The 21,481-nt window shown below is 41.1% G+C and overlaps 1 protein-coding gene across 1 annotated transcript; it reads right to left on the bottom strand.

Moving 5' to 3' along the window:
* Positions 1-1,145: 1,145 nt before the first annotated feature.
* Positions 1,146-18,752, bottom strand: HHLA1 (HHLA1 neighbor of OC90). Its single transcript, XM_040074974.2, has 17 exons — positions 18,713-18,752; positions 18,393-18,455; positions 13,524-13,628; positions 12,600-12,659; positions 11,447-11,527; positions 10,903-10,986; positions 10,722-10,805; positions 9,311-9,394; positions 8,677-8,733; positions 8,482-8,568; positions 7,619-7,711; positions 6,348-6,545; positions 5,753-5,824; positions 5,442-5,516; positions 2,363-2,519; positions 1,631-1,713; positions 1,146-1,419 (listed from the first exon to the last, which is right to left on the bottom strand). Exons 2-17 carry the CDS (start codon positions 18,409-18,411, stop codon positions 1,376-1,378), a joined length of 1,383 nt encoding a protein of 460 aa, XP_039930908.1. The 5' UTR covers positions 18,412-18,455; positions 18,713-18,752; the 3' UTR covers positions 1,146-1,375.
* Positions 18,753-21,481: the final 2,729 nt, after the last annotated feature.

Genomic DNA, 21,481 nt, shown 5'->3' with positions numbered 1-21,481 from the left:
GTCTTAGGGGGACCTCATCAACCCAGTAAACACCTGAGGGGTGGGTGCAAAGGGGACAGGGCCAGCCTCTGCCCAGTGGTGTCCAGTGACATGACAAAAGGCAATGGGCACAGACTGAGAGCTGCTCCAACAGGGTGAGCTCTGCCAAGGCATGGCAGTACCATGGCCCTGTTACGGCACTTCTGGAACTTCATGAAGCTCCTGTTGGCCCATTTCTTCAGCTTATTGATGTCCTTCTGGATAGCAGCATGTCTCATTCCCAGCATATACTAACTGTATCAACATCCCTATTTACTCCATTGGCCTAACTTTCAATATCTGCTGTAATTGGTACTTCTCCAAACTATCCTGCTCTTTGACATGACAGAAATTCTTCTCTCACGCTATTGAGCACAACAGTGAAATGTGTTTTGGAAGAGAACGACTGCATCCCACATCTCCCTGGGGTCAGCATTTCTTATATTACCGCTTTTCTCCTCAGCTTTGTCTTTGAACCCATCTTTCTTCAGCGAAACATCAAGGTGCAGCAGATATAATGCAAACAAACTTCTTATTTAAGAGCAATATTAATGGCTGGTGACGCACTCTGGGTAGATTGTAGCATAAAGTTGCTGCAGCATAGAAAAATATGTGATAGTGCAATTGATTTGGTTATTCTTTCATTTTTTTAGAACTGATTTTTAGTTCACAAGACTTGCATATAAAGGACATGAAAGCTGCATTGGAGGGGGCCCTGAGCAACCTGATCTAGTGGGCTTGGAAGTAGATAATGTTTAAGGTTCCTTCCAACCCAAACCATTCTATAATTCCATGTTTCTTTGAATCCTGGTGGGGTCACACAAACATATCTCAAAACACAAGAGATCCTGTCATTCCTGGGTTGACATTGCACAACAGGCATCTGCAACAGACACTGCACTTCCATACATAAAGTAATGGAATTTTTTGACTTGGAACGTAACCTGCATGTGTTTAACACCAGAGAGTCATTCTTGCCTTCAGTATTTCAGGTTGCTTTTAAATTATTTGCATTTGTTAATTTTGATTACTATGTCTCAAATGTCAATAAAATAAATAGAAACTATTTGCATTACTAGTCAACCATGTAAATATCCTTTGTAAAATAAAATTTTTAAAAGCCTTTCAATGCTTTTATTGCAGTTACATCACTTGTAAAAAATACCTCTGTTTTTACACATTATTTTTACAATGCCTTGGAGGAGAAGACATTTCTAGGTTAACATCTGCTTAATAGCTTGTCTGATTTCAAATATTTGCAAATAACACGTTGCTTTCTGATTTTTACACTGAGAAATCAAAAAGAAAACTAAAACTGCCACCAGTCTTCCAACTTGCAGTAAAATTTCTCAGTGCTCTAAACTGATGTACAGATGTTTTTAAGGCATTTTTGTTTTAATGCTGGAAGAATATAAGAAAATATTAGTTAGAAGAGGTTTTACAAGGAAATATTAAAATATGCACAAAGGTAAAATAATACTTTTTTAATCCTTTAAAAATCATTATGATATAAAATAGCTATCTGATGAAACAGCAAATATTCAGTGGATATACAAAATCTTTATGTCTTCATAATAAGGTATGTAGAGATATAAAGTGAAAATGTACTTACTGTGGGAGTAAGCAACTCTTTTGACTTTTTCACAGACATAACTTGCATTTTTCACAAACCAGGAGTAGTATTCAACACAGTACCTGAAGATGTAGTTACAGATAGGAGATGCTGCTAAAGATAAGAGGCTTATTATCTTTCATAAGGAGAGGGACTTTGGACAAGGGCATGTAGTGATGACATGAGGAGGAATGGCTTCAGGCTGAAAGAGGGGAGGTTTAGATTAACTATTAGGCAGAAATTCTTTGCTGTGAGGGTGGTGAGACATTGGGACATGTTCCCCAGAGAAACTGTGGATGCCCCATCCCTGGAAGCGTTCCAGGTCGGGTTGGATGGAGCTTGGAGTCACCTGTTCCAGTGGAAGGTGTCCCTGCCCATGGCAGCAGAGTTGGAACTTCAGATCCCCTCCTCTCAAACCAATCTATCATTCCATGATAAGCACAGTATATTATGCTGCTATTACTAAATTTGGAAATAAAAAGCTAGATTGCAACCTCAATGATGTCATTTGATGTTTGGAAAGGTGCAGCTGGTTTTTTTTTCACTTATCTAGCATACTGAAGCCTGATCAGGTACTGACTGATGTACTGGGGCACATCTGGGTCTCAGCCAGTGACCACAGACCCTCCTAAATAATCACTGGTGATTGAAAATAGTCATTTGGGAAAAAAAGAAAAGCCTGAAGGAGTATTTTAAGGAGGCAGAGAAAGAAAAACTAGTGTCAGGTTTTACCTCATGGCTTCCTTTCTGGAATATCTTCTCTGACCAACACAGAGGCACAGCTGAAAGAACCTGCAGAGCTCCATCACACAGGGGTTGATCTTCTGCACTATGAGAGTGACAGGAGGGAAGGTCACACGGGGATCTCTGAGCATCGCCTGTGGGCACCCTGGAGAAAAAACACAACTCTGAACTAATCCAAATGCTTGTCCCACCAAATGTCTACCTTATCTGGGCTATGGTCTGCAAAGCAACGTCTTCCCTACTCCAGCAAATAAGGGATATCCCTGCAAATGCCATCCTGGGGTTCTGGGAAGGAAGGAAGGAAGGAAGGAAGGAAGGAAGGAAGGAAGGAAGGAAGGAAGGAAGGAAGGAAGGAAGGAAGGAAGGAAGGAAGGAAGGAAGGAAGGAAGGAAGGAAGGAAGGAAGGAAGGAAGGAAGGAAGGAAGGAAGGAAGGAAGGAAGGAAGGAAGGAAGGAAGGAAGGAAGGAAGGAAGGAAGGAAGGAAGGAAGGAAGGAAGGAAGGAAGGGCAAAGCAAGGGCAGCTGTGGTGTGATTGCCAACTATTTCTTCCATTTGTGTAACTAGCAGCAGGTTTTGGCCATGTGTGGATAAAGTACCTCACCTGCTGAGTATAATCCCCTTAGACAGTCTGATTGCATTTTCAGGTTCACATGTCTCACACACTTTATAGCTCTGGGCAAATGCTATGTTATGTGATAGCAGAGGTTATGAAGGTTAAATTTGGACTAATGAAGTTCTGTTGAAATAAGCTTGAGTCATCTAGTGCAGACAAGGAATTTAATATAAAATGGCATTCTTGGGCAGGGGGAATATCAAGGCTCTGCCAACCTGAAAGAGATTGCTATGAAACTATTTTCTCTACTGGCAGTGCTTGACCAAGGTGGCAGGGGTATGTGAGGAGTAAGGCACAGACAGTGGCAGCTCCCAAACTTGCAGGCTGCTCTGAAAACCAGCTGTGTGCCAAAGGCACTACACAAGTATCAGCTGTAGTAAAGAAAGAGGGAGACCCATTTCTCCTCACCCCAGCAATTTGACAGAAATGTCATGAGGCTTTGTCCACTTAATAGCATTTGACACAACTTGATATTTTCCTGCATGGAGTAAATTAAAAATTAATGGTTTCTTGCTTAAGTAAACGCTTTCCATGTTAACAACCAAACATCAGAGCATGGGGCGATGAGGTTTTAATAGAAGTTGTCCCTGAAAAGTAATGTTAAAAATGATGAGAAATAATAAAGTTGATGAATAATTAAAACTTGCTGGAGGCCAACCTCCTACAAATTTCAACCTCCACAAAAGTAAGTCCTCCTATCCTGCCAACCAGATGTTAAATGCTTTACTCAAGCCATATGTTTTGCCAGGAGAAATTCAGTTTTATCTAGCTGCAAATTGAACAATAGCAATTTCAATTCGGAGTCATCTATTTGGGAAAGAGAAGTCAAACAAAAATGCTGAAAGTGAAGGAAATTGATTTGGGTTTAATTTTTGACAATCACTTTAACACTATATTTTCCTAATACTATACTTGTTTAATGATAAGATTATTTTTCAATTAGTTTTCTATTCAATTTTTTTGATTAGAGATTTAATTATGAGGGCATAATATATTGCCCTCATATCATTAAAATTTAAATTTTCACCCATTCATAGTAATGTTTTACGCCTCTTCTGTAATAAATTTCTACAGTGAAAAGTTTTTTTTGTGTTCAGTGCATAAGTTCATAAAGATAATTAAAAATAGGAATTTATTTCAGAACTTTCTCTTCTAAGAATCCTTTTTCTTAAGAAATTGAATTAGTCAAGAGATCAAAAAAGGCAAGAACCACAAAGAACCACAGCTCCTGTTCCTCCCCTGTGTTTCAAATTGCCACATTATTGTCGGGGCAGTGAAGTGACCAACTTTTGCAGTAAACAGACAGCTCTTTTATTAATTCAATATCACATCCCTGTGACACTGAGATTAAATTTTGCTGCCAGTGAAGAGCAATGTTATGGTTACTGTGAATGTTCAGACTCAAAATATCCCTCCCTGTTCCATCTAACATGCACATTTACATGTTTCATTAGCTGGCACCCAGTTCTGTGATTTAAGAAATTAATTACTGGAATAGTCACCCCCCAGAACAATGTAGATGCCCTTTCTTACTTTGGGATCCCATTGTTGAATTTATTTCCCCAAATGTATGACTTCTAGAATCAGGCAGTCAGCCTCTGCCACCGTGGTTTCTCACAGAGGCATTTGGTGACTCCAATTTGCCCATCTCACTGAAATCCATGTTTCCCAGCCTTTTCAAAACATCCTAGGTTCTCCAGGGTCCATAGTGTTGCACACCAGAGGAGGATTCTGGTATTTGGAGCTCTTTAAATAGAAATAAGATGAGAGAAAACTAAATCTGATTTCAGAATTAAATAGTGTTATAAGAGCTAAAAAAGATGACCATGAAAACCAAAGTTATTTGCCAGCATTTTAGTTCCTTAGACTCCTCTGGTTTTATATAAAATATCAAGCCTGAAGGATATTGAACACCCCTGCAGGTTAGGCTGATATGGTATCTTTGCACTACCCAGCATCTATGCTGCTCTTAGACAGTCACCACACAGAAACACAAGCAGATGAGAACCGAGCTTTCATGAAAATCTAGTTGATGATGATCCTTTATTAGCTGAGGGAGTAATTTGCAGTACTGCAAATTCAGAACAGTTCTGGAGGTTTCATGTGGCATGAGCTGGTTTCATCATTTTATTTACAATGAGATTTAAAGCATAATATTTTCTTTTGGAATGACTTTTAAGAATGAATTCTCTGATAATCAATCAATTGTCTAAAATTGCCACACAGAGTACCTATGTTAATTCTACCACCACTATACGATCTGTATTTTGAATTTGCAGTGGTGCACAATTCACAAATAAATGGGAAGCTGTCCCTTGGACATTTTTGGCAGATCACATACATAAACTGTCACAAAAAAATTAACCATGTATGTTTTTCTGCATGGGAACGTTTCTATCCTGCATTAATTTCAAACATACTGCTATTTCTGTTGCACAAGGTGCATTTACTTACTGGTTGCTGAGTAAAGTTTCAGTGTCACACCAGGTCTGTAGGAAGGTGGCGTAGACAGGACTGTGGGAGGCAAATCTAAGGGGAAGGAAAAGAATAGAAATTGCTTTGACACCTTAAAACAAAAAGGCAGGTTGATTGAAAGAGCAGCAGAAAAGAATAAAAACCTAACCCAGAACTCACAGTTCATTAATAAACACTTACATAGGCAGTGATGCATAAATACATTATCAGTCATCTATTTCTATAATTACTTCCTATTTCATTAATGTGCCAAGTGACACACTCTGTTGCTATCCCAGATCAATCATTACCTGTCTCTGTTGGCAGCAGTTTGCCGGCTTCTTGTGGAGACACTGTCTGCATCCAAATCATGGACATGTCAGCTGCGGGAACAGAGACACATACATCCTGGTTTTCATTATTTATCTGTCTACTGAGAAGAATTGCTATGTATGAGACAGCTCAACAGCCACAGTCCCCCACCCAGTACTGCCAGTGACATATAAAAATGCCAGGATGAAACAGGAAGAAGAAAACTGTACTTCACTAGAACTTGTAAAGCTTGTGGACTAGGGAAGGGCAGGATTTCAAGAAGGCATGTTTAGGGGACACCAAAAGAAACATCTCTGTTTTGGTTTCTCACATGTCTGCTCACCAAATTTGGAGCAAAATGTGAGGGAAGATCCAAGTGGCAGAAGTGTTTGTGGGAAGCAAGACCAAGTTTCTCCCCTAAAGATAAGAAACTACAGGATGGAACCTACAGCTGATTTTAACATGTCTGCAATAAAATAATCATCTCACTGGTAACCCAGAGTGGGTCTCCCTCCAACCTCCACCTCAGAGATACTCGGCCAAACCCCACAGCAGTGGGGTAGGGCAGGTTCCAGGGCTCCTGGCCATACTCACTGGGGCTGGGCTGCAGGGCTGGCAATGGGGCCAAGCTCCCCCCAGGGCTCAGGGGGGGTCTGGCCGTGCCTTGGGGCCTGGGAGCCTCCACATGGGGTGATGGAAACCACGATCCTTTGGCTCCAGCTGTCTTTGGCCACGGTGGGAACTTGGTGGTGGGGATTTCCCTCCCTTTCTGGGCGAGAGGGGTCCTGGTAGCTGGAGAAGCAAAAGAGACAGAGAGGGCACCAGCACACTGGGGGTGCTGGTGCCCCATGGCAGCAACAACTGCAACACACTGGGGGAGAATAATACCTAAAACACACCCAGAAAATCCCATCTACCCCTGGAGAGCTTCTCTGGCACTTGAGCGGCCACTTCTCCATTTCATTTTAAATAGGGAAACACAGGGAGCTCCAATAATGTTTGAAATTTTAACTGAGAACGTTTTAATGTGTGAGTTTTCATAAACAAAAAAAAGAAACTGAAATCTTTCTGCAGGGTTTTGTGTTTTTCTTCACATAATTTGTGCTTAATTTCCTGAACTGCTTCACTACAACAGAAAGAGAGAAATATCTTGTCTGTTTGAAGGTGAGTGGGCAGGTACTGGAGGGCAGATGCTGCAGTTTGAGAACTGACACTCGTGGCTATAGGGGATGACAAAGGTTTGCACGTGGTTGAGGAAATTTTTTAAACAATATAAAAGACAGCAGACTGACTACAGGAAAATCAGGCATTTTTTAGGAAAAAGTTGCAGCTGCAGTGACAAGGAGGTATGAAGTCAACGTTGGAATTTCTATCAATTTCTACTACAAGCGAGCAGGTGCAAAGCCTTGGTTTTGGACTTTCAAAATGGAGCAGATCAGCACTTTTCTATCTTGTAACCCCATAGCAAAGTTAAACGTACTAAAGTCTATGAAATGCTCAGGTACAACTGAATGTCATATAAATAAATAGATAGAGAATAATACAGAAAAGAAATTACCATAGAAAATAGGAGGAAATAGTTTAAATAATCTTATTTTTTGGCCTGAAACTGGCAACCAGTTTTTCTCTTCTTCTCTGTCTCTTTAGAAAACTTATTTTTTCTAATAAAATGGATTTTCACAGAAGTTTTTCTATCCTCCAGTTCTTCAATGCATCACTGACATCATCTGTTGATTCAGAGAAATTTCATGCTACCCTTTTTTTGGAGTTAACATCACGGTTAACTGCACAGCAAACATACATGATCACTTGTCAAGACATTAATCAAAGGGAACACAAATTTAGGTCTGACAGTATTTGCTCACATTTATATGTCCAGACATATTCCGCTGATGAATCCAGTGTCTTGTTTGAGTCTTCCTGCAATTTCATGGAACTTGAGAAAATTGAATCTAGGTCTTCGAGGTATGAGAAGACAAGGTTAGAGCACTCACTATCCACTACATATTGTGTGACAAAAAGGAAAGAAATCAGATTCTGCTACCATAGAAACAGCTGTTGTTTCTAATTAAGGGAGGTTTTGGCCAAGTGGCATATTTTTTGTTTATTTTTAAAAGGAGGGAAGTGTCCCACAGCTTTCAGCACACACAACTTGCCACTGATTTCAGTCTGCCTGCATTAATCTGTCATTGAAAATGGGAGATAGTGATGGGTAACAGTGAAAGGTGAGCACCTGAAGAGCAGCTCAAACTGCCAAAGGAGTTTTGGGTGGAGGAACCACGCAGGACAATGAACGAATGCATTCACCGCCACTCTGAGGGTAACCCATGTAAAGGTAGGAGGTAATTTGCGCTGAGAACTATGGAAGGCGCCCAGTTAGATTTAGGAGCACTAGAAACCCTCCCCAGCCCAACGCTGAATTCTGTAGAAGCTCTCATCCCAGCAAGTTTTGTTTGTTCCTCCACCAAAAAGCCTACTAACAAATAATTTATAAGTTTGTAAAATTTATTTACATTTATGATATAATTATTGTATTACATTTTCAACAATATAAAATATTTTTCTAATTATAATCAAATACATATTACTATGAAAATATATAAGCAATAATAAAAAATAAAATAATATTTGTAGTAGTAGTAATGAGGATGGAGTACTCATTGCAAGAGCTATCTAGACATGATTTTTCTCTGATTCCTGTTTCCTTTTATTCCTAGGATGTACTTACCCAGGTCAGATGATGTGTTACTGGAAAATGTGTAATTAATTATAGGAGACTTTTCTAGTATTTCCAAAAAATCAGACAGATTATTCCCTGCAAATAGAAATGCTTAAAAATATCAAGAAAGGCATGTTTCCAGAATATATCATCACTGAGGAAAACCAGGGCAATATTTTTGGGTGGAATGATTCTAACTTTTACCTGTCTGTCCTGCCATCACACAGATGTAAATACAATCAGAGTCATTGCTCTGACGCACTGAAAGGCAAAAAACCATAAAAGAGAACATTGTTACCAGATTTCCTTACATGGTATTATCTTCAAAACACAAGTAAAAAATGGCATTTGGCTATGACAGCTGAACAATTATGTTCCTTCTGATTTAATTTTTGACAAAAACTCAGACCAGCATCAAATCCAAATGTTAATATCTTCAGGGAAAAAGTTTCTATCTAAATAAAATTCTAAGTTACAAGTGTTTTTATATGGAAAAAAATTATCTTCAAATAAAATATCCCATACTTATTCTCTGTTCTCTTATTCTCTTAATCTCTAATCAGAATTGCTTAAAATGTCAGTATACAATATTAATTCTCAAATCTATCAGTTTTTAGCAATTAATTATAAAACATTATACAACATAACTGCTCATAGAAACATGTACATCTCTGTATTACACACATACACATTATATAAGTATCTTGTTCCATGTGTTGCAGGTAAAATGCTGTTGAGTAAGGGCAATAGGCTTTTATCCACATTTTTATAGTTGTTTTCATTCCAGGAATAAATGAGACAGATAAGACAATGATGAATATTGAAAGGAAATGCAAACCTGAGAGAATAGAAGTGGATTTGAAAATTTCTGTGAGATAACTGGTGGAGTTTCCAATGATATCCACAAGTAGTGCTGTAAAATCTAGACAACAAATAGAGAAAGTTTATTATTGAAAACACATATCCTATCATGTACATGCCAAGTCAAAAGTTCTCTTTTATATGTGATGATATTTTAGATATATGCTCATACATGACAAAGTTTAAAATATTTTAAAAGTTAAAATATTTTGCTGGAATTGGACTGAGGAAACCACGAGAATACTTTCAGAAGTATATTTCAAAGATGACATCCAAAACGACATCAGTGTGTCTAAAAGCAAATATAAATGGAATTTATCTGTTCAAGAGAACATTTTAAAGTTATGTTCTACTTAGTCTGCTTCAATATAGTGGGAGATCTAAAGCCTGCAGGCTTTGCCTGCTGTAATTGCCTGTCTGCTGTGTAGGACCTTCCAACAGGCATTGGATTATTTGCTCTGGGGTCTGCTTCAGACATACTGATGATTCAGATGTCAACCCAAGAAATTGCTGGTGGTGTTGTGGTGTTGTGGTGGTACTTCCTAGTAGTAAAAGGTCACTTAGGAAGTGACAGACCCGAGCCCTGAATTTTTACTGCTTTGGATAATACTCCAATTCCCAAGATATTCTGGAATTGCATGAGAAAGATTAATTTCTCTGTCATTCTCCAAGGTGAACTGGCTAATTCTCCATAATGGCTTGTGAGATGTGTGGGTCTAGAGAAAGCCATGAAAGCTACTGTGGCTTGTGCAGGGTCACCACGTGTGGCATAGAGGGTTTGGAGTCTGGTCTGTAGCTGCTGATCTACTCTTGATGCCTTACATTAACCAGTCATAGAATCCAAACACTCAGATGCATCCTGAAATGTTACATTCTGTGAAATCAGGGGTGTGAATGAGGATTTCGGGTGAAGGGTTTGCCCTACAGTATTTTGTAGTCTGTTAACAGTTCTGTGAAGATGTTAGTCCTTGTTTTTCATTTCTCTTGGGCTCATTGATGGTGCTGGAGCCCATTGGTGGAGAGAAGCCCTTGTTCATCTCCTGTGGGTTATCTCAGGAGAGGAAAAGGGGCCAAGGTGATGTATCATATATTGCTGGTTGTCTCCTGTGCTGCAATTTGCATTCCAAGGAGGAAAGGGAGGCCTTTTGCCAGTCAAACCACGCCAGTCACTTGAGTGATGGCTCCATCCCAGACTGGCTGGTTGGGTGCAGCCACCTGAGACTGAGGTCATGGAGTTAGAGCAGCCACTCATCCTGAGTTACAGCTGCTGACCTCTGTGGTGGTAATCGTAAGGGTGAAGTCTGCAGAATTCAGACTACAGCCTTCAGCTCCAAAGGCAATAATTCAGCTTAAGCAGATGCAATTGCCAATCTCTTTCATGTACCCACCTGTCAAGTCATTTGTCACATTATTCAAACAGTAGCAGTAGTGCAGAGGGAACTTGCCGGGGTCAATATTTTTTGAGTTAGAGACTGGAGGGAGAGACAGAGAAAAAAAAAAGTCAGTGTGTTGTTGCACAGGCTGTGGGAGAGAAACTGCTCCAGAGCTGAGCAAAGCATCAACACTCACTGTTATAAATGGTGACTGACACTTTGTGGAAGGCGAATGAGCTGTAAGAGGTGACACTCAGCAAAGAGAAGAGTTTCTTGGTACCTGCAGAAACACAGGTCCATGTTATTAGTGCTTGGAACAAATTGTGAGAACAGCATGTTTTGACTCTGCTCATTTAGTGTCTGAAAGATTCCCGAGGTGCCAGTATAAAACAGCTGCCTCACACTGAGTCTGTTCTCATTACCACTGAAGGAAAGATCATGTGTATTGCTTCTTCATTTTTATTTTGTTTTTTTTTTTTAATTGAAATGGATTAGAAAGTGCTTTTGAAAGGCATCCCGCAAGTAATTATATTGTGTCTATATAAAAACCCACAGTAATTTCCAAGTTCTCTGGAGCAGACAGCCATCTGCATTATAAATGAATGAAGGTAACATGCTCCCAGAAGGAAATCTGGAGGCTGACAGCACATGTTTACAGCTTCTCCTGCTAACACTTGTAGTGCCTTTTCTCCTGCACTGCTGGGCTGGCAGTTGGGACCTGCCCAGCCGTGTCCCATTACCTCTGAGCGCAGTGCTCAGCATCCCATTCACCAGCTCTGTCAGGTTAATAGCAGCCAGGTCCAGGGACTTTGCAGGCAGCTCTGAAAGAAAAGGAGTGCATGAGGGCACAAGGAAACAGCTGTGCTTCCCCTGCTTATATGTGCTAGAAATCTGCCAGAACGGGAAAACCAAAATGAACAGATTATGTAGTGGGTGCACCAAAAAAACACTGATGCGAAAATAAAATTCCAGGACCATGGAGGTGAGTCTAGAAAATAGCAAGATATAGCAACAGTAGAATGGTGGGCCAAAATTCAGGTCCGCCAGCTGTGCCCTTGACCCTGCCCTTGAGCAGCTGCCGGACCCAGCCAACCCTGGTGTGCTGGTGCCCTCTCCTGCTGGGCGATGGGTGTTTGCTGCCAACAGAGCAGCAGATCTCACCACGCTGGTCACAATAGGCAGAGAAAGTGCCCAGGAAATGTTCCTCCTTCCCCAAACCTACATGAAAATACAGATTTTTGTTTTTCAGCTACATCCATGGCTATACTGCTTGCTACAAGAGAATAATTTTGCTGTAGACAAATCACACTTTTTATCTTAACATGTTTTATTTCTGTTGATGTTGCTTATTTGTTTTTCCCAAGTCAAAAATTTCAAAGATTTTTTTTTGCTTCCCTCCCACAAAGTCATGCTGAAGCAGAGCAGTGCAGTGTCTGTGTGAGGGAGGAAGGTGTGTGAGCATGACAGAGAGAGGAAGAACAGGGCAGGATGGAAAAAGCAGCACAGAAAGCTGAAATGAAAACAAAATTGAATTTGGGGAGAAATGCAATTTTCCAGTGACATCAGTATTATTTATAACTAATTTGAAGCCAAGCTGCACCCCAGGGCCGAAAGCAGCGCTTGCCCACAGCATAGAAGAGAGAAAAGGAAAAACAAATGGAATGATGAGCTGGAAAGGAGAGAAAGGAAAGAGAGGAGGAGTAGATTTTGGGAAGGACAGCTGTTAACCTGACCAGGGACTGGATGGGGTGGGGTGGCCTTGCAGCAGGAGTTGGCTGGGGCTCACAGACCCTGCAGGAGCAGGGGCCATGTGCTGCCACCTCCATGCCCAACACAGCACCTCCCACTGCCATTAACACCCGACGCTGGGGCTCCTGATGTGCTGCCTGTTACCTGCAGTAGCCAGCACTGCCACTTGCTTCTCTTTCTTATTTTCTTTTCTTATGCACGAAGCTGAAAGGTGAAGAAAGAGACTGAGACTCTTGAGTTTGCCCCTCAATAATCAACATAAAAATATAATAGAAAATATTTATAGAGGTATTTACTAGGCTTGTACACAGAGTTTGCTGCAAGGTACAGGGTAAAATAAGGCTAAATCAAAATGAATTTTCCTTTCTCTGTGCATATTTGTGATTCAGAGCACTCATGCAATTGAGGACTGTCCTCAAGTGGTGTGTTGCATGGGGAATGGGCTGAAACTGGGCTCAGAAGATTGGACTGGGTTTCTGGGATTCCCTTGATGACCAGCTGTTGTGCACAGCAGCAAATGAGAGACTGCAGGACAAGTTGAAGATAAGTGTTTGAGATTTAGGTTTTTTCATCCCACCAGAGGAGAGCTGAGTACTCCTAAGAGTAATCCAAAAGGCTCTCCAAAGAAGTCAGTGCTAGAAAATGCTAATTTGCCATCTTCCTAAGAAGCTTCAGCTCCCCAGCCCATCCAAGTTCCTCTTTATATATGTTTATAAAGGAGAAATGCCCAGTAGAAAGTGCATAAACCAGGGCTTATAAATTATGATGTGGTGTTAATCAGCTGTATTAACAACATTCAATTCATCAGAGCTAAATTTGGATTGGTAATCTAGGTGGTAGGAGCTCTTCTAACCCTTCTTTCTTTCCCTAAAAACTTTCTGATTCCAGATTCTCGGCATGGCATCCACAGGTCTGCTCTTCTGAATGGCACCAGCCCTGCAGCTCCAGCCCACCAGTCCCTACACAGGGTGAAAGAGCCAAACCTGCCACAGATGTGCGGATGGGGCTATGGCAGCAGCTGGGAAAGAGGCAACTGGGTTATTCCCTGGGGAGCACCATTGTCCTTACCTGTGCTGAAAACCAGAAAGAGACATAGAAACCCCAGGCTCATCTTCGCTGCCACATGCCAGAACCCCTGCATTATGGAGGCTGACTTCAGCAGGTTTGGCTGGTCTAGGAGAGAGAAATGCTTTTTTGGGGATGGTAACATTTTTAGCATTGAGCGATTTTGTCCAGCCCTCATCCCAGAAAGGCTTGACCACAGGAGACTTATAGATTTCTGTGATGCAGAGAAAGCTTGGTGTTGGAAATGACAAAGAAACAGAGATCCTACAACCAGTGTTTCCTCTGTGCCTGTGGGTGCTGTGAATTTACCATGTGCGTCTCGATTTTTGAGTCTTACCTAACTATTCTAGGGACTTGGTAAGGCTGTCAACACAACCCTCTTCTCTAGCAGGATGAGCTGTGCCTAAAAGGAGCCTGACACAAGTGCCTGAAGCCTTTCTGTTAAAACAAGAAAAAAATTGCTTATGTTTAGTTTCAAACCAGAAACGTCAACTGAGGTTCTCTTCCACAGAAATGTTGCTTTTCTGATCATTCCTAGTCTTGTATTTCTGTAGTTATTATCACCAGGTTTTGACCTGTGCTGCCTTGACTAACTGCTTGGTAATGATTAACAATGTTCTGCCTTTCAGACCACGAGCTGCTTTCCAGGTTTCAAAGACTTAATTAGATGTGATTAGGGAGGGGAAAAAAAAAAAAAAGTTTCTTTTCATGTTTCTCCCTTTTTTTTTTGCAATATCAGAACATGTCAAATAACTCTGTAGTTGTCAGAAAATGAGGGACTATATGAAAATAAGAAAAAAAAAAAAAGCCCCAAAATTTTTTAATATCCTCTTGGAGCAGCTAATCTTGCAAGTATGCAGCAAATCATTATCTTGAAGATACTGCTTGATTGTTTACTGTTTTATCATCATATTTGAAATATTTTTCATATTGAAGTCACTAGAGGATTAACACATTCAAAAAATGGCTTATTTGTATTTAGTGGCGCTAAAGAGACTTCCTTGGGATGGTGAAACAATTCTAATTATTTCTGTGTTGGAAATGTCTGTATTTGTTGGTCTGATGAGTCAAAAGTGTTAAGTGCCAGCTCTGCTAATTCAAGCAAAGCTCTGAGAGCGTTCAAGCAGTTCATCTTACTATTCAGTCCATATGCCCAAACCTTTTTACTCAGTCCCAAGCCTGGATTTATCCACAGTTTCTGCACAGCCTGTGCAGAAGAAAAGGACTGAGGTAGAAAGTGTTGGCCAAATCTCTTTCCCATACTTCATACTCCATCACCTCTCTGTGGAGTAATTATGCACGGACAGAATCCAGTATCCCATGAACAAGTCTAGCACCAAAAATCCTAAACCTGGTTTTTCTTGCAACAATATTTGAGATCTGGCAAACTGATAGACTACAGACCATGAAAATGTTGTTATCATGAAAATCACAGGGCCTGATGTGGTGATGTGTTTGAATGTCCAATTTAAATTCCCTATATTGCTTTTACTCTTTTGGGTTTCCCCTTTTACACATTGTTCCCTCCTGCCCTGAACCATGCCCAACCCCATGTCAATCTTGTGCCTGACTGTACCCTTATTCCAGATCCTTCCCTTAGCCACACCTGCTGAGCTGTCCATCTACCCTCTACCAGCCCTTCCCTCCTCCTTTGGGACTGCCAATCCTCCCCTGGCCCCTCCTATTCTTCTAGAATGTTCCATGTCAATCCCTCAGTCTTCGAAGCCCTAGTATAGACTGTTCCCTCCCCTCGTGCACTTTTATTGGTTGTAGCTCTTTCTTTCTCTGGCTTGTGCTCCTCTTCCTTGCAATCCCCAGTGGTTGATGTTTGGTGACCATCCCCTGCTCCTCCTACACTTAAAAACCCGTGTTTGTCGGTGCTCTCTGGCTCTTGTCCCTGCCTCCCATCTGGGAATACGCTCTTCTTGGGTACTGCACACAAGGGTCCCTCCTTCCTGCACCGCCGTGCTCCTCGGCGCGCGGTACCGCCTGACCCTGCAGCAGAGCGCAGCCCAAGCCCTTTGCTCAGCACGGCCACACGAGCCAGGGAGGGTTTGGGGCAGTGCTCATTTCGGCACGGCTCCACAGCCACTGGGCTGGCAAGAGAGGCCTTGACGAGGGCTGAGCATTGTGTCACTTGACTCCTGCCAAGGCTATCCCTGCTTTCACTCCAGTGTAATGAAGCTTCCTGAGACTTTTAACAGCTTTTTTTTAATGGATCTGTGGGCTCTGTAATTAGGGGAGGGCTGCGTGTTAGCTGATGTGATGGAAGCAGTGGAGGTGTAGTCTGCACGGAGATAGGTATAAAACCAATCCCTGCCTCTGGATTCTGATCGGTTTTTTGTTGTCTTTGGTTTGGTTCAATGAAGTAGAGAGGAGTGAGTGAGAGATGCTCCTCAGTGGAGCTGAGTATGAGGAACTGGTGCTTTGCAAAGCTGCAGAGAGTTGGCTGTTGGGGAGAGCGGGCTTTGGGAGGTGGAGAGTTAAATGATCACATAAAAGGGAGGATTGTAACTACATGTAACTTGGAGCAGGGGTCTGTGGTGGCTGTCACATCTAGGTAATCAAGTCTCCTATTAAATAACTATTGGGTTGTATCTTTGTTTGAGGTGAGAAGTGGGGTGATTCGCTCCTTTGTTAAAAGGACTTTGTGAATTTTTATTGTGCTATGAGGAGTGTCACCTTAGCTCTGCAAAATCTGCATTGGGATGGGCTGTGCTTTGTGATGATCGTTCAGTGTTGATGGCCCACAGAGCCTCTGAGCACGTTCCCCATGATCTGTTCCATGCACACAGGAGTGACCAGGCTGCACAGCCAGTGCTGTTCCTGTGCACAGCAATCCAAGAGACATCAGCAGGAGACACAGCAGAAGTGCTGCCACTGAGCTGTCCCTGAGGTGCAAGGCTGGTCAGCTCTGCAGTCCTGACTGGTCAAAGACCCCACACCTCTGCCCTTTGCAGGATTTTGGCTGCATGGTGGGTGAAAGACCCAAATCTAGGAGGTGGGGAGAAGAGGGCATGCCCTGCCCCATTTTCAGTCTGTCCCTACAGATCAGTGGCCAGTGTTCATTCACTGTGAGGAAACTTGATTTCCAGGACTTGCCTTGAGGAATATGGGCTCTCCTGGGTCACCAGTGGATCATACTAACGCTGAAATCCTTGGTAAGTGCATTTCACAGACTATTGTGAAAGCACAACTGTTCATAAGTAAAAGGGTAGATAGCAGATAATTTCCTATCAGAGATCTAACTTAGTACTGATTTTTTAAACTGGCCAGAGTTGCTCATGACAGTAGGACAAGGGAAAATCATTTGACAGAGGACTTAGTGTAGCAAGTAAGAACAGGGTCTAGAGAGACCACATTCCTGAAAGACAGAGAAGCGGCAAGAGGATTGACACGTGAAGGGATCATCTATTTTAGGAGACACAGAAAAGGTATAAAAATGCAAACAGAATAGAGCAAGATAAATTGTGCTTGGAAGCATTCCCCACACACTGGGTGAAGCTTCCTTGCCTGAATTGTCAGTTCCCTGCTGTCCTCCCCACTGAGCTGCTCCTCTGTGCTAATCAACACGCACAACTTTCTCCACACGCAGTGCTGATTTCCAGCAGAAATTCAGAGAAAGCATTAACCTGGCCAAATCACACTACAGACTCAACCAAGCAAAACATCTAATAATAAGGACAACAGGCAAACATAACCTGGAAGGATGGATCACTGTAAGACAAAACCTGTTCTACTTCTAGCAAAGAAATACTGAGTATTGTTGGAATAAAACGATGGAAAATCCTCCATTCGTGAGAGAGCTTGTTTTGCCTGAATGCCAGATTTAGCACTGGTGTGTTCCCTGACCAGCACAAAATGCTTAAAGAGAAATTGCAGATAAATCATAATTCTAGGAATATCACTCCAAAATGGAATACTCTTGTTCTTTATTTGGTAGAGATTTTGATTTAAATTTGAAGCGTTAGCTTTTAGCTGCTTCCCAAAATCTTTTTCCAGCATTAACTCTGAAATTTATGCTATCCAACAAACCTTCAAAACCATGTGTGACAACTACTCTTAGAACTGAAATACCTGAAATATCTCTCAGCAATGTGAATATTAGTAATATTAACACTTGCAAGACACGTCACATTTACGTTACTCTGGTTATTCGATATCCAATTTTTGTTTATAAGGGACAAATCTTTATTACTTTGCAACTGTATCTCTCTTGAAGTTACTCCACTGCGATGACTGAAATACATGTCCAGATTGCAAATATGAAACCCTCATTGTCCTCCAGATCAAAATCACCATTTCCATTTCGAACTATACTGAGATTCACAGGCACTGAAGGAACAGGTGCCTCACAGCCCTGAGCAGGAAGACAAATCCCACAAACTGACTCAGAGAAAATTTCCTTCCAGACATTTATCTGATAAAGACTGGGGGTCAAGCCTTTGGTTACAAGTTCTCCTTCACCTCTGCTGGCTATAACAATCCTACTCTGTTTATTTTAAGCTGAATGGTATTAGTAGAATTTATTTTATTTAGAACTGTAGATCCAGAGTTCCCTGAACTGCTGAATTGGAGATTTTAATCTAGTTCAAATTACTTTTATACACGCATGAAGACCTCTTATTAAATTCTTCTCTGTTACTCTGGGTTAACAGCAATCTTAAACCGACGTCTTTATTAGCTACGCTTCAGTAGAACTCCTTTTAATGTGGCAGGAAACCATGAAGTTTGAATTGTTTTCATTTTCCCTGTACAAACGTAGTGTACTCCAATATCAAGCAGTTTCCTCATATCTTCATGCTTAACAGAGCAGAACACAAATTAAGAGGACAAAGAAATAAAAAAGTCCTTGAGTACGAATTTCCTTACCTTCATTCAGTTGCAACATCTAAAGGTCATGTCTCATTTTAAGCACACCATCATCCACCAAATCTAAAGAAATATTTCAAGTTAATGTGAAAATATGCCCATGTTACAACTGCACACTTCATTACATTGATACAATTCCATTTTAAGGCCAGATTTATTTGTGTGAGAATGCAATAAAATGCAATAAACATACATTTAATAAAAAACCCCAAAACATTTAGTTTCCTACATTTCCACTGAGCATTAATAGCACAGGTGAAATGGTTTCCTCCAAGTACAAACAAAACCACCAAGATCTTGAATAGTTAATGTCGACTTACCTGATTTCTCATGACAAAAATATTATTTTCAGAGCCTATATAAAACTGGAAGTTATTTCCAGGTCTTAATAAACACTTTGTGAAAAACTGAGTCGACAGGCTTGATAATATTTCCTTAAAATCCTGTGAAAATTGTTATCCTAATCCCTGAAGGACTAACTAGAGGTAACACAATCGTAAGCATACAAAGTACCTGTTGAATCTCGCATGGAAAGCCTCTGGGACAGGTCAGGAGGGGATTGGAAGCTCCTTTTGGCAGTAGAATTGAATTGTGGAGGATTTTTTTTTTTTTCCCCTTTTAAAGGAACAGTTCTGCTTACTGCAATTAGACCAATGCCACCTTTGATGGTGAGAATTAGGCAAGGGTGAGCCCCTCTGGTAAAGCTTTAACCATCCTTCGTTTCAAACAAGGGACATTGTCAAGAGGGCAGAGATGACACCTGCAGTGTACCTTAAGTGTGGAACCTCAAAAGGAATAAAATTTCAGTTAAAACGGGAAAAATTGCCTGGAATCATGGTTAAGTGGTGAGGAAGGAAGAGAGGTCTGGTCAGAGCCAGATCGGATCACTTAGAAACAGCCGGCAAAATTCTGCTCCCACTTACTCCAGTGAGCTGGACAGAATTCCTCTGAAATCGCTGAGTTTAGATGCAGCACGGTTAAAAGCCAGTGATCATCCATTCAGTAATTTTATCACAATCCACCAAACTTTTCAACTTGTAAAATCACTCAAAACATTGTAGCAATTAATAAAGGAAATCTAAAAGGATTATGAAACAAAAAGTGCTTTAGCAACCATTTTATATGTGTGGTTGAGCAGTGTGCCTCTGTCTAAAAATCCTGCCTTCACCAAGAACTTCAGATGCTGCAAGGCAACTGCAGCCACATTTAACAGAACTGGTCAATAAGATGCCCCCACATCTGTGCAAATACATACACAATTTTTCCTTGTTTTTGTTCACTCTGTCTTTCACAAAAAAAAAATCATGCGGTGGTGTGTCACTGCATCTAGTACTATTTGATTCTATATGGAATTTACTGTTGTGAAAAAAGGAAAATTTTTGAGACTTGTGACTGAATGCTGCAGCTGGAGGAGTATGGAAGCACCTTTTCTTTGACAAGACTTTTACTGACTATATTACTAGTTGCTCAATATCACATCAAGAAGGCCGGGATGAAAGTCCTCTCTGTAACAGCTGACAAACCAGGTATAGCCAGAAAAATGCACTGGGATCAGTTCCAGCCGTTTGATGTTTGCCTATGAGGATAATTAGACTTTCAGCAGGTTTTGCCTCATGCTGTGTTTTACCCTGGGACTCTGTAATTTTAACTTTCCTCAGCTGCTGAGCAATGCTCAGGTGACCCGGGAGGGGGCTTTTGTTCAGCCCCAGCTTTGGCTCTTGGGGACAATGCTGTGTTCTCACTCAGAACATCCCTCTGAGCAAGTAGCTTTCTCAGGAGTATAGTCTTTACATGCCTCCTTTTTCCGGCATCCCTTTGTGTGGCAGCACTGTGCCCATAACTCACATCCCAAAATCCAGAACAGGAAAAGAAGACATTTTTAGTGTCCCTTAGTAACACACTATAGACATACATTTCATACAAATTACCTAGTAAGTGCATCCATTTGCTGAAGGTTGCACAGGGTACGGCCCTGCTAATGGAATTTAAATAAATGCAAATTCAAGGAAACTCCTGTGATTTATCTGTAAGAGACGGTGTGGTGTGATGTTCTGGTAAGGATGGAGAAAATGAAGTCTGGCTGCTGGAGCTCTCTCTGTGGGCTGAGAGCACAGAGTGAAAGCGATGCACTACTTCTTCCTTCTGGCTTTTTCTTAGGCCTTTAGACGTGATTAAAGGAACACAGTTCTCTATAGAAATTGCAGTATGTGTAAGTGACTGCAAGAGCTCTGGCCGTACATTCCTGTGACCTCAGGCAGTGGCATGAGCCAGCTTCCCCCTGCCACCTGCTCTGTCCTGGTGGGACCGGGTGTGACCACCCTCGGGGACAACCTGATCAGTGTCCTCAGGTATGACCACCCTCCACCCTGGCTGGGCTGTGAGCCACCTCTGCCCTAAAAGATGAGCTGTGGCATCTAAAGCACCTTGCAAACCTGTCTGATTTACCTTGTTAGAAAACACAAATCCAGCTGTGCCTCTCTCTCACCGGATGCTGACGTGCAAGAGAGAAGGAAATGCTGGTTTTAAATAGAGTGCAAAGAGGCAAACTTTACCCAAGTTTGCTCCATAGCATTGAAGTTTTATTTGCAGTTATGCTTCATTTTACTGTGGAAAATGTTTCCGTGAAAGCATCTTTGAGTGGTTGTTTAACAAATTTTGTTTATAAAGTATAAATTGAGTAAATTTCATTTGTTCTGTAAAAAACTGATTGCACTTCAACACTCCTCTGTTAGTCCTCTACCATTACAATTTTACAAGATATTTAGTTCATTTTATTGAGAAATGTACTAGCTCTATAAAGTTTTAATTTCAGATTTTACCAATATCCTTCTATTACATTTATTTTTTGGCACAAGTTTTATTAAGTACAGTTCTCTAAATGTATTACCATTTCTTTGTCAATCTTTTTTCAGAAGAATAACATTTCATTTCCTAAAAGAAAAATTATATAAAGAAACACAGAATTATTACATTAGGAAAAGACCTCTAAGATCATTGAGTCCAACCATTAACCCAGCACTACCAAGTCCACCAATAAACCACATCCACACATTTTTTACATACCTCTAGGGATGGTGATTCCCTGGACA

The sequence above is a fragment of the Hirundo rustica genome, chromosome 1, assembly GCF_015227805.2.
Source record: "Hirundo rustica isolate bHirRus1 chromosome 1, bHirRus1.pri.v3, whole genome shotgun sequence".
Classification (NCBI taxonomy): Eukaryota; Metazoa; Chordata; class Aves; order Passeriformes; family Hirundinidae; genus Hirundo; species Hirundo rustica.
Note: the sequence above shows the minus strand (reverse complement) of the source record. Positions and strands in the feature narration are given on the sequence as shown.